The sequence below is a fragment of the Pan troglodytes genome, chromosome 2 (genome assembly GCF_028858775.2).
Source record: "Pan troglodytes isolate AG18354 chromosome 2, NHGRI_mPanTro3-v2.0_pri, whole genome shotgun sequence".
In the NCBI taxonomy this organism is placed as follows: Eukaryota; Metazoa; Chordata; class Mammalia; order Primates; family Hominidae; genus Pan; species Pan troglodytes.
Genome location: NC_086015.1, coordinates 7188613 through 7201613, shown reverse-complemented (window position 1 = coordinate 7201613; position 13001 = coordinate 7188613). Strand labels below are relative to the sequence as shown.

Below are 13001 nucleotides of genomic sequence, written 5' to 3'. Positions count from 1 at the left end.
CTCCCAAACAACCTTGAAACTAGTATTTTTTAATGTTTAGTAATATTGATACTGCCTTTAGTTAACAGGCAGCTTTTGTGTAGCTGTATTAGTCCATTTTCACGCTGCCGATAAAGACATAACCAAGACTGAGCAATTTACAAAAAAAGAGGTTTATTGGACTTAAAGTTCCACATGGCTGGGGAGGCCTCACAATCATGGCAGAAGGTTGAAAGTCAAGGAAGAGCAAGTCACGTCTTACATAGATGGCAGCAGGGAAAAAGAACTTGTACAGGAAAACTCCCATTTTTAAAACCATCAGATCTCATGAGACTCATTCACTATCACAAGAACAGCACAGGAAAGACCTGCCCCCATAATTCAGTCACCTCCCACTGAGTTCCTCCCATGACATGTGGGAATTGTGGGAGTTACAATTCAAGATGAGATTTGAGTGGGGACACAGCCAGATCATATCACCGTGCAATACTTTCTTCCCCATACCAGATATAGACACTTTAAATACATGTTTACCCTTGTTTCTTTTAACTGAACTGTGGGAAATTTTGCTCCCATAGTCATTTTAAATGTTACTGTTGAAATAAGTATGTCAGTGATCACTGTCAGTATGTGGCCCCCAAGGAGTAGATTTGGAATATATTAAGTCATTTAGTGCCTAAAAGTATGTTTGGCACTGGTTTGCTACTGAAATACGTGGCAAGGTAACTGCATCAAGTTGTTCCCTATGTGTCATCTGAATATTCACGTAGTTATGTATTTCATACTAGAGATTTTTTTTCAGGGGGTACAGGCATACCACAGAGATATTGCAGGTCCAGTTTCACACTGCTGCAATAAAACAAGTATCACAATAAAGTTAGTCTCATGAGTTTTTTGGTTTCCCAGTGCATATAAAAGTTTTATTCACACAATACTGTAGTCTATCATGTGTACAATAAGATTCTATCTAAAAAACAGTGTACATACCTTAAATAAAAAAATACTTTATTGCTAAAAAATACAATCATCTGAGCCTTCAGTGAATCATAATCTTTTTTGCTGGTGGATAGTCTTGTTTTGCTGTTGATGGCTGCTGACTAATCAGGGTAGTGGTTGCTGAAGGTTGGGGTGACTACAGCAATTTCTTAAGACAGCAATGAAGTTTGCCCCACAGATTGACTCTTCCTTTCACAAAAGATCCCTCTTTAGCATGCGGCGCTGTTTGATAGCATTTAAGCCACAACAGAACTTTCAAAATTGGAGTCAGTCTTGTCAGAACTTGCTGCTGCTTTATCAACTAAGTTTATGTAATATTCTGAATTCTTTGTGTCATTTCAACATTCACAACATCTTCAGCAGTAGATTTCTTCTCAAGAAACCACTTTATTTGCTCATCCATAAGAAGCAACTCCTAATCCATGTTTGATCATGAGATTACAGCAATTCAGTCCTATCTGTGGGTTCCACTTCTAACTTTAGTTCTCTTTGTTTCTGTCACATCTGCAGTTACTTAACTGAAGGCTTGAAACCCTCAAAATCGTCATCCATAAGGGTTGGAGTAAACTTCTTCTAAATTCCTGTTAAGGTTGATATTTTCACCACCTCCCATGAATCATGATTATTCTTAATGGCACCTAGAATGGTGACTCTTTTTCAGAAGGTTTTCAATTTACTTTTTCCAGATCCATCAGAGGAATCACTATCTGTGGCAGCTATAGCCTATGAAAAATGTATTTCTTAAATAATAAGATTTGAAAGTTTAAATTACTCCTTGATCCATGGGTCACAGAATGGAAATTTTGTTACCAAGCATGAAAACAGCATTAATCTCCTTGTATGTCTCCATCAAAACTTCTGGGTGACCATGTACATTGTCAACGAGCAGTAATATTTATAAAGAGTCTTTTCTGAGCAGTAGGTCTCAACAGCAGGCTTAAAATATTCAGTAAACCATTATTTAAACAGATGTTCTGTCATCCAGACTTTGTTCCATTTACTACAGAGCACAGGCAGAGTAGATTTAGCATTCTTAAGGGCCCTAGGATTTTTGGAATGGCCAGTGAGCATTGGCTTTAACTTAAAGTCAGCAGCTATTAGCCCCTGAAAGGAGACTTAGGGACTTTCTCTGGATTAGGCTTTGGCTCAGCGGAAATTTGTGGCTGGTTTGATCTTCTGTCCAGACCATTAAAACTTTCTCCATATCAGTAATAAGACTTTTTGGCTTTCACCAGAGTAGCATTTCATATTCACAGCTTTGCTGTTTGCCCCAGGAGGCCTAGCGTTTGGCCTCTTTCAGCTTTGACATGTGTTTCTAACTAAGCTTTATCATTTTTAGCTTTTGATTTAAAGTGAGAGATGTATGACTACTCTTCTTTTCACTTGAGCACTTAGAAGCCATTGTAAAGTTATTAATTAGCCTAGTTTCAATATTGTTGTGTCTCAAAGAAATAGGGAAGCCTGAGGAGAGGGAGAGAGATGGAGGGGCTCGTCAGTGGAGCAATCAAAACACATTTGTTAAGTTTACTGTCTTAAATGGGTGCAGTTCGTGGTGCCCCAAAACAGTTACAGTAATAACATCAAAGTTCACTAATCACAAATCATCATAACAGATATAACAATGAAAAAGTGTGAAATATTGTGAGAATTACCAAAATATGGCACAGGCAGGTAGTTAGCACATGCTGTTGGAAAAAATGGCTTGATAGACTTGCTTGAAACAGGGTTGCCAGAAATCTTCAATTTTTTTTTTTTGTTTGTTTGTTTTTAAAGGCAGTATCTGTGAATCACAGTATGCCTGTATTAAGTATTTGGGTATATATAATAGTTCTTTCACACCAAGATGGCTTAAAAATTCTTAACCATTAAAAACCCTAAATTAACGCTTCTTTGCAAAGTTCTAAGTATAGAGTGAGAGCAGTGGTAGTTAATTCCTGACTGAAGTGCTCTGTACAGCTAGTTCTGTGACCTGCCTGTAGGATCCTGCAGTCTTAAACCTGAACTTGGGCTAAGCAAGTAAGACTGCTTTTTAAATTTATTTTTTATGTGAGTTACTACTTAAATTCTTCCTGTTCTGTGGTTAAAGCATCTTGTTGACATTACATTCCGAATTTGGCCCATGCAACTGGGTTGCCACTGGCTTAATAAGACAAGAAAAGATAGAGCTGGGAAGACCAAAGAAGCACGTATTTGCCTGGGTTCAGATCCTCTGAATTTTTCCTCTTGTCTTAATTAGCCCTTGGTTATTTTCATATTCAGAGTTGCCAAGGGCTAAAGAGAAGATGCTAAGGAATGAGAAGGCCTAAAAGGTTTTAGGTGATACAAATAACTCCATCCCATATACGTCAGGTTATCTACAGGGTTCCCTTGCTTAAACGTTGATAGAGTTTCTTAGGTTCTGAAATTTGGAATCTAGATCACTAGGCCAAGAGAAACCGCTAGCTGATCTATTTTGGACTCCAAGTGACCTACAAACTCTGTTGTGCTTTAGAGAGACCACTTAGAGCCATTCTGTGTGCATCAAAAAGGAATCTTACAGGGAAAGGGGATGGCAGATGTCTTTGGTAGGAACTCCATATGCAGTGGGACCATCTGAGTGGTTTGGCATGCTGCACCTTTAGTGGGACGCTAGCTTACCGTGGGGGCTGGATTATGTAACAGTGTTTGTCTTTAGACAGATACAAGGTTCAGTTCATTCCTCTCTTCATAGAGCTTGCTTGTATCTGATTTGTCCATCCCACCATAATCTGAAGTACTGCATATGTGTCTTCTGTCTCTGTGTCTGAGTAGTAGTTAAAATGGTCAGAGTTGGGAGATGCTTACATAACTAAGCTAACTCAAGCTAATAAGGTTGCCGCACACTTTTCCTGCAGAAAAGGAACTTAAAGTATCCAGGATTGTAGTCTTCCTGAGATATATTCAATTAACTTTGAAACTGCACACAGCATTTGCCGTGGAAACCTAAACATCTCAAATGACATGAAATAAAATTATTTAAGCTTCTGGAAGTGTTCTGTGTTATCTACCATTCTGACAAGGAAGCATTAGAGAGGATTCAGCACGTGTCTCTCATGATTAAGGAGTTAGGCCAGTGTAATTAGGAAACACTTTCAAAACCCACTCCATCTAGAGACATTTCTTGTTCTGGAATTTGAGCTCTGAAACTGTTTACTTCTTTTCCCATCACAGTGCCTTTCTCTATTCACTGGTTTACTGTAGGGGGATTTGAGAATCCCCCTACAGTAAAAATCCTCCTCAAAAAAAAAAGAGGAAATTTTGTTTAAACCTGTTTGGAGTATGACTTAAATGTTTCTAAGTATATTCCCTGCTTGCCCAGACCATCTGCTTATTCATATATCAAGGCTTACTATGTTAATCAGAAAAGAGTTGAGTATGAAATGTAAAGATAAGTCAAATGGGAAACAGATACTAAGAAAGTAATGAGTCTCATCTTTCTGGCCTCTGTTGAACCTTAGCCATGGTTGTTCCTGTTGATTGCGTAGAGCAGGGAGGAACTGAGCATGAATTTGGAAGGGCAGGGGTCTCATACATAATCTCCCAGATTAGTGTTTAAATCTCCTCCTAATTTTATCTAGATACAAATGTTCTTATTTCTTTCTTATACAGAAGGATACATACCTTTTTCTTAACAGTGTATCTTATAGGAGATTCTTTTGTATTAGTTTATAGAGCATTGCTCATTCTTAAAGCTGCTTGGAATTCTTTTGTATGGATACACTGTATAACCAGTCCCATACTGATGATAGATCTGTACTAAATAACATGTACAAATGACCTTTTATATAGGTAAATATTGATGATAACTTTTAAAGAGTGAGGTTATTGGCTTACAGGGTAAATGCATTTATAATTCTGTCAGTTTTAAAAATAATTTTGAGGCCAGGCACAGTGGCTCACGCCTGTAATCCCAGCACTTTGGGAGGCTGAGGCGGGTGGATCACAAGGTGAGGAGTTCAAGACCAGCCTGGCCAAAATGGTGAAACCACGTCTCTACTAAATATACAAAAATTAGCCGGGCATGGTGGCGGGTGCCTGTAATCCCAGCTACTTGGGAGGCTGAGGCAGGAGAATCACTGGAACCCAGGAGGCGAGTTATTTTCAAAATACTTAAGGTGTTTGTACTTATTTTTATTATTGTTTCATCATGGCCTGACAGGCAATGTAGTATCAAACCTGATGTTTGCTGATCTGGTAAGTGAAATATATTACATTGAAGGTTCAATTTGAATTTCTCTGAGAGCAAGGGTAAGCATTTTGTTGTAAGAGCAGTTTGTGTTTCCTTTCTGTAAAGTGTTTGCCCATTTTTCTACGGCTTGTTGATTTCTTGGGAGTTCCTTGTAAGCTTTATAGTCTCTGTAATTAATGAGTTCCAAACATTTTTCCTAGTTTGTCTTTTGTCTTTTGTTTTTGGTGTGCTCTGTCAAACAGAACTGTTTTTTTGTTGTTGTTCTTACATAGTTTAATTTTTAATGCTTCTGTATTCTAAATCATAGCCAAAAACGACGTTCCCATGCAAAGGAATGTCTCGTGTTTTCTTTGGATACTTGCTGTGGTTTCATTACTTTTCCGTGGAAAGCTCTGATCCTTGTGCAGTTGATCCTGATATAAATTCCACTTTACTTTTTTCCAGATGGCTCCCTATTGTCCTACTACCACTTTTTGAATAGTCCATATTTTCTCCCATTGATTTGAGATCCCACCATTGTCACAGACCAAATTCATATGTTTATTTTACTTTTCTTCTCTTTTGGTCTGCTTGTGTGCCATCATCATATTGTTGTAAATGTTGGCACTTTATACTTTGTGTAAATAAAAATAGGGCTGATAAGCCCCTCACTGCTTTTTTGTCAAGCTTTTCAGTGACTACCATGATTAACATTTCCTTATGAACTTGAGAATCTGTTTCACCTTGTTCCAGGATAATAATCGTAAGAACAGTAACACTTATTGACTATTTTTATATAAAGAAGAAAAGTCTTGAAATCCTAGGCTATGTATAGTCAGGTGCTTCCTCAGAAAGACTGGTCATTTCCCAGGCATACATCTTGTATGTGCACTTGTGTATCTGCCATTAGCGTATAAGCCTCAGGAGTAGGAAAGAGCTTATCATTCCATTCCAGTTCTTATTACCATGTAGGAATTTGGTTCGTGAAAGAAGGAAACAAAAACTGGTAACTTTTTAATTATTTATATAAATTATTTCTGTCATTTACATTGCTGATTGTAATAGGATTTAACACAATAAGTGACCACTTTTAGTCACTATATAAAGGAAGTCAGTGGTAGTGATTTACTATTTATGTTTAGCTTTTCACATTACTCTTTCCATTTTCATTGCACTTCAAAGACTCACTTCAATGAAGTTTCACATGTTTTGAACATTCTACACTGTTGGGAGGCAAAGCCGAAGCCATAGTTATGAGGCTTAAGAATGGAGGACTGTGATAGATTACCTCCAGGTAACAGATTCATTTTAAGGGCTTTTATGCCTGCTTTCAGTAGTAAATCCTGTTCCCAGAGTGAATACTACTCTGCTGCAGAATCCGTCATTGGTCACTTTTAAGTGCCTAAACTTTTTGGCTAGTATTAAAATTTTCTTGAGGTGTAACCATTTTATGACATCAATCATGGTGTTGATATATTTAAAGAATGCCTATAAATTGCTAGAACTTATCATCCATTTTACCCAGATATAAGACAGGAGCCTTTCCTATTGTGCCAGAAAGCTAAATGGGACTCTTAAATTTGAGGATGTTGAAATGTCTTAAACTTTGGCAGTTGCTCTGTAAAAGCTAGCTAGCTAATCTTTTCTGGTATATGTCTCTTCAGTGTGTCTAATTGACTAACACACATCACAAATATTAAGGATGTATTATGCATATTTGAATCTGTCAGGATGCTCCAGATAAAGAATTTTAGAGGTCTTCTGACTCTGAAAAGAAGCTACCTGAAACTGTAGCTTGCTCATGGGCATGGTGGCAGAGTGAATGCCTGATCCAGTGCATTGCTCTTAATATGCTAGTGTGCCACATTTTATTCTCTTTATACTTGAAATTTATATATTATTTCAGATTCTTTTTCTTGACATGGGTGCCAAATGAAATTACACTTTTGTACTACACTTTTTTACATTTCTTTTGTATTACAAAAGTGACCATTCTGATATGTGAAGTATATTTTAATAACTGAATGAGGAGTGTGTCAGCGAAACTAAAACTTTCAGTTGGGTCTTTGTCATTTTGTAATTCTAAGAATATATAACTTAGTAAGCTTCTTCTCTCTAAAACATAAGCTCCACAGGGTATTGAATTTTGTTGGTTTTTCTTTCATTCACTGGCATAGCCTAAATGTATAAAAATAGCCTGACACATGTTAGGCACTGTATTAGTCTGGTCTCACGCTGCTAAGACGTACCCAAGACTGGGTAATTTGTAAAGAAAAGAGTTTTATTTGACTCACAGTTCAGCATGCCTAGGGAAGCCTTAGGAAACTTACCATCATGGCAGAAGGGGAAGCAAACATGTTCTTCTTCACATGATGGCAGGAAGAAGTGCCAAGCAAAAGGGGAAAAACCGTCTTAATAAAACCATCAGATCTCGTGAGAACTCACTATCATGAGAAAACCATGGCAGTAACTGTCCCCATGATTCAGTTACCTCCCACCAGATCCCTCCCATGACACATGGGGATTATGGGAACTACAATTCAAGATGAGATTTGGGTGGGGACACGGCCAAACCCTATCAGGCACTCACAATATTTGTTGAATGAATGATGGTTAGAGTCAGACTCCCTGTATACAAATCCTAGCTCCTTCCTGTTTACTGACTCTGTGACCTTGAGCAAGTTATACCATCCTTGTGTGCCTCTGTTTCCTTACTTTAGAATGGAGATAATAAACTACTAACCTTAGAGTATTCTTATAAGAAATGTGAAATTCTTGGCACAATACTAATGGTTGCCATTGCTGTTCCTGAAGATTCAGAGCTACTTGATGTGCTCTTGGTAGTATTTTCTTAAGTTCTGTAACTGGACTGTGACAGTAATCTTACCATTAGGTATTTAGTCTTAAAAGTGAGGGACAACTTATTGGAGAGTACCTGAAGGGTCTCATGGTCTGACTCCTCAGGCTTTAACCACTACCAGAGCACACAGTAGGAGGCCATCTCAGATCACCTTTGGCAGGGGTCCCCAAATCCTGGCCCACGAACCAGCACTGGTCTGTGGCCTGTTAGGAACCGGGACGCACAGCAGGTGGTGAGTGGTGAACGAGCAAGTGAAGCTGAGCGCCACCTCTTATCAGATCAGTGGCAGCATAGATTCTTATAGGAGCGCAAACCCTATTGTGAACTGCGCATGTGAGGGATCTGGATTGCGTGCTCCTTATGTGAATCTAATGATAAATGTAATGCACTTGAATCATTCCAAAACCATCCTCCACCCCATCTTTGGAAAAACTGTTTTCCACGAGACCGGTCCCTGGTGTCAAAAAGGTTGGGGACGGCTGATCTTTGCATAGTCTCAAATATAAGGATTATATTAAGCCAGAAATGTTTCTCATTAAGGAATCCTTTGTTTTGAGCTGTAGGTCGTGTTTTAGAACAAGTCTGTCCTCTTGCATGTTGCAACTCCTAAAATATTTGAAAACCAGTGTGTCCACTTGAGAGACAGCTCTAAACTGAACATCTCTGGTAACAAGACATTCCCTTTGATAATAAAAGTTCCCATATTTGAACAGCATGGAATAGAATAACATTGTCTCTTAGATTCTAGTCTTCTGTTAAAACCGCAGTTACTTTTGCACCAAACTAACATAGCTGGAAGAGGATTGGAGTGGTGGGGAAGTCGAGGGTGTGGGTGGTGTAGCACATTGGACAGTTGCGTAGCACAATTCCAGCTACCAGCTCAGTCCCGAGTCCCTTTTACGTGTGCTGTGTTCCCACGTTTCCTGCAGATCTTACTCCTGCACTTGCAAGATCAAATGACTAGGTATGAAACATACCTAGGGTAAGTATCATTCAGCGTATGAAACATACCTAGTCATTTGATATTGCAGGTGCAGGAGTAGGGTCTTCCTCTTGTTTTGTTCAATGTTACCTTGTTTTTCTTGTTCTGGTCTGTTAAAAGTGCCTTTTCATCTACCTTATTCCTTTTCTCTCTCACTTTCATGTGTCATGTCACATGTCAATTAACATTTTATTTACAGTGAAATTACAAAGATTTGTACGTATGTAGGTTTTGTTTTGAGAAAAATGTGATAATTCTTTATATTCTGCTATACCTTGTTCTTTGATCACTTGCAGAGCATTCCTTGATATAAACATATTCTAATGTATTTCACTCTATTTTTGATTGATGTTTAGGTTGTTTGCAATTTGTTGCTATTAGCACTGCTGCAGTGCATCCCTTCGGTAATATTTTTGTGTCCTATAGACCATTTGCTTCTCTTTCAAAAATTTTGTGGTTACTTTTGCAGTTATTTTTCCAAACGAACTTTAAATTATACTTATAAATTCCATTCTCACTGGTATTGCACTGAATATGTAATTTGAGGACCGACATCTTAACAGTATTGAGTCTCCCCCTCAAATACTGAAATTCTACAATTTCTACAATTCACATTTCTCCCCCTCAAATACTGAAATTCTACAATTTCTACAATTCACAATTCTACTGAAATTTCTACAATTCACATTTTTATATGGACTTAGGCATGCTCCTGTTTGGATTTCAGTTACAATTAGAGGTGATAAATAATCGGTTTCCCCTCTCCTTGAGTTTTATGAAATGAGGAACTTCATCATGAAGTCTCAAGTAAATGAACATTTTATCTTTCTTGGGATTCTATCACTTCTTAATGTTTGCCCTTACAGTGATTCAGCTGATTCTCATTTAAAGTTTTTACACAAAAACAGTTTGGATTATATCTTGAGGTTTTCACTTCAGATACTGGACGAGTAATTAGTATAAAGGCAACTAACACGGTCATAATAGAAGTATGGTGTTTACTCTCAACATTTATCTTCCCAAAGTTGTCTTCAGCATTGAAATTTTAATGTTTGACCTTTTTAAATAGGAATGAAGATTCTAGTTACAATATATATTTGAAGGATATAGGAAGCATGATTTCACACTTCATAGATAGTCACATTACGGGATTATCTACAAAATTTTTTATCTTTTTAAAATTAGATGTTTTCCTAGGCCAAAATCATTTTTCAGATGTTGCTCATTCCAGCATTAGAATCTTTATTCTGTGGGGTTTTTTAAGTGCCTTTTTGTTTTGTTTTCAGAGAAAGTTTCATTGTGCAAATCTAACTTCATGGCCTCGCTGGCTGTATTCATTATATGATGCTGTAAGTAACTTACCTTAAATTTACTTTATATATGGTAGGCCATGTCATAATTAAGGGTCATTAAAAAACAAAGGTTTAGTTTTTCCAGTTTCTAGTGCCTTATAACTTAAGATATCGTAAGAGTGGTAGCTCACACCTGTAATCCCAGCACTTTGGGAGGCCAAGGCAGGGGGATTGCTTGAAGCCAGGCATTCAAGACCAGCCTGGGCAACATGGTGAAACCCCATCTCTACAAATACAAAAATCAGCCAGGTTTGGTGGCATGTGGCTGTAGTCCCAGCTGCTTGGGAGGCTGAGGTGGAAGGATTGATTGAGCCTGGGAGGTCAAGGCTGCCGTGAGCTGAGATTGTGTCACTGTACTCCAGCCTGGACAACAGAGCAAGACTGTCTCAAAAGAAAAAAAAAAGGTATCACAAGACTCTTTAGAGTTTTATTAAGCATGTGAAATTTTGTTGGGTTGGGTGATAGTTACATTTAGAACATTAAAGCATCCATATTTTACAGTTTTGGTTTTTCTCTAAACAAGTATATTAACTTACGTCTCTTGATCATTAGTCTATTAATTAATGCATCCAGGAGGGTTTTTGCTCCTTAAAGTTTAACACTAGGCATTGCCACATTTTGCAAAACTAAGGGACAGCGTGAAATGGTTTAAAGAATCTGGATTTCAGATCAGAGACTGACTTCAGAGTCACTTACTCTGTGGGCCTGGAGCAAATTACTTCTCCGAGGACCTATGAAATGGATATAATGGTAGCTATTGTACCTGGTGTGCATAGCGGGCATTCAAGAAATGCTAGCCATTTCCCTTAATGAATCACTGCCCACAAATCTGGAGTCCTGGGAAAACGCAACAACATGCACGACACTAAAGGAAACTGCAGTTGATCTCTGCTCTTTAGCAGCTTTTCAGCAATTACAAAGACACAATATATGAGTTTTTGCATATGTTTTGCATATGCTTGTGAAAATTATGTAGTAAATAGGTGCCAAGGTATGTAGATAGCAAGTGCTAGTGCAATTTATAGGTGCCATAATCCCTATGGACTGAGTCAGAAGTGGCCTAATAGAAGGCAGAAGAGAGGCCAGTTCCAAGCAGGGGCATAGAACAGAACAATCTGCAAGGGAGTTGGGAGCATATACCGCTGGGATAAGACAGTGAGTGAGAAAAGGCTGGAAGGCAGACAGTGCTGGGCAAAGGAGCTGGAGCTTGATCATTGCTGCGTAAGAAAATGGAGGCATTTAAACTGGGACTGAGATGGGACTGAGTGATTAAATTGCTACCAATGTTAGTTTTAAGAGTTGAAAAGCTTAATAGTAAATTTTAATAAGCCCATGAACTTGATTATGGCTACCTTTATTTTAAACAAGGAGACCTTAATGGACAGAATCAAGAAACAGCTACGTGAATGGGATGAAAATCTAAAAGATGATTCTCTTCCTTCAAATCCAATAGGTATGAAAAGTTAGTTTCCTGCCTGGAGCCTGGGATGTCTTGCTATAAAAACTAGCTTTCTCATGGATGCGATCCAATCATATCTTCTAGATTTTAAGACTGATTAAAACATTTTAATTCTGAAAAGCATAATTTCCTTTGAGCAGTTGAAAAAAATGAGTATTTTAAAATTAATTGCAATAAAATCCTCATATTCTGTGAGCACTCCAATTTTAGACAAGTTTTCCCTAAAAAGTTCAAATTGCAGGAAGTGGCTGTCATCCAAAAACACTTCCTGTGTAAGGACTCCTTTCCCTGTTCTTCAAGGTGCCTTTAAAAGAAGTGAGTCTAGTTCCAGGACTTGCCTTAATTATAGATACTCTCTTTATCTGTTTATAAGGTATAGTTTAGTTATTTTTCTAGTCTCTTGGCAAATAACTTCTAACATGGATTTGAGTTCATGTTTAACATAAAAGGATTTTACCAAAAAAAGTATAGGAAAAGCAATGAAATTCAGAGCTTCTGAAAAGTGTATCTTTGACAGCTGGTATATTTTTGTATTGTTTATACTTGTATAAAATGTGTAACCTTAAAGAGAAGGGTTTATTTCAAAAGGATATTATCCGATTTGTAAGTTATCTGATGCTTATCTGACTCCTAAGTTTAAAACTTGAAAAACCATGTCTTGAAGATTTTTCTTACAGAGTAGCTGCTTGTCTTCCTATTGATGATGTATTGAGAATTCAGCTCCTTAAAATTGGCAGTGCTATCCAACGACTTCGCTGTGAATTAGACATTATGAATAAAGTGAGTAAAGTGAATATGTTTTTGATGCCCATGTTTTATTCAGGCTGGAGAACTAGGATGCTCTGTTGGGGCCAATGGAGCTCTGTATAGAGTCCAGTAATGTAGTCATGCAATTCAGATTTCAATTGGGATCTTACAGATAAACTCATTGTTTTGTGTTTGTCAAATATGAATACATTTATCAACTTAGTGAAAAATAACTTGATTTCTGCATGGAAATATCCAAGGTTATATATCACTATTCCTTTACTCTAGAGAAGGTCATGTAGTTTTATGTAAATATGTGGCAGATCTCAGTTTCAGTGATTTTCGTGCTCCATCTTTAAAAGTGTTTTTGAATGCTTGGAAGGAAAATGTGATATTCAGAGAGAGCAATATCTTTATAAGTTTCTTGATGATCTATGTGA

General features: G+C 37.6%; 1 protein-coding gene across 1 annotated transcript in view; it reads left to right on the top strand.

Moving 5' to 3' along the window:
- The window catches only part of CRBN (cereblon), a 29775-nt gene that overhangs the window by 13290 nt on the left and 3484 nt on the right, over window positions 1-13001 (top strand). Inside the window, exons 6-8 of the mRNA XM_001140433.8 lie at window positions 10290-10352; window positions 11724-11808; window positions 12479-12594. Coding sequence (XP_001140433.1) covers window positions 10290-10352; window positions 11724-11808; window positions 12479-12594 — 264 coding nt within the window. The remainder of the gene's footprint in view (window positions 1-10289; window positions 10353-11723; window positions 11809-12478; window positions 12595-13001) is intronic.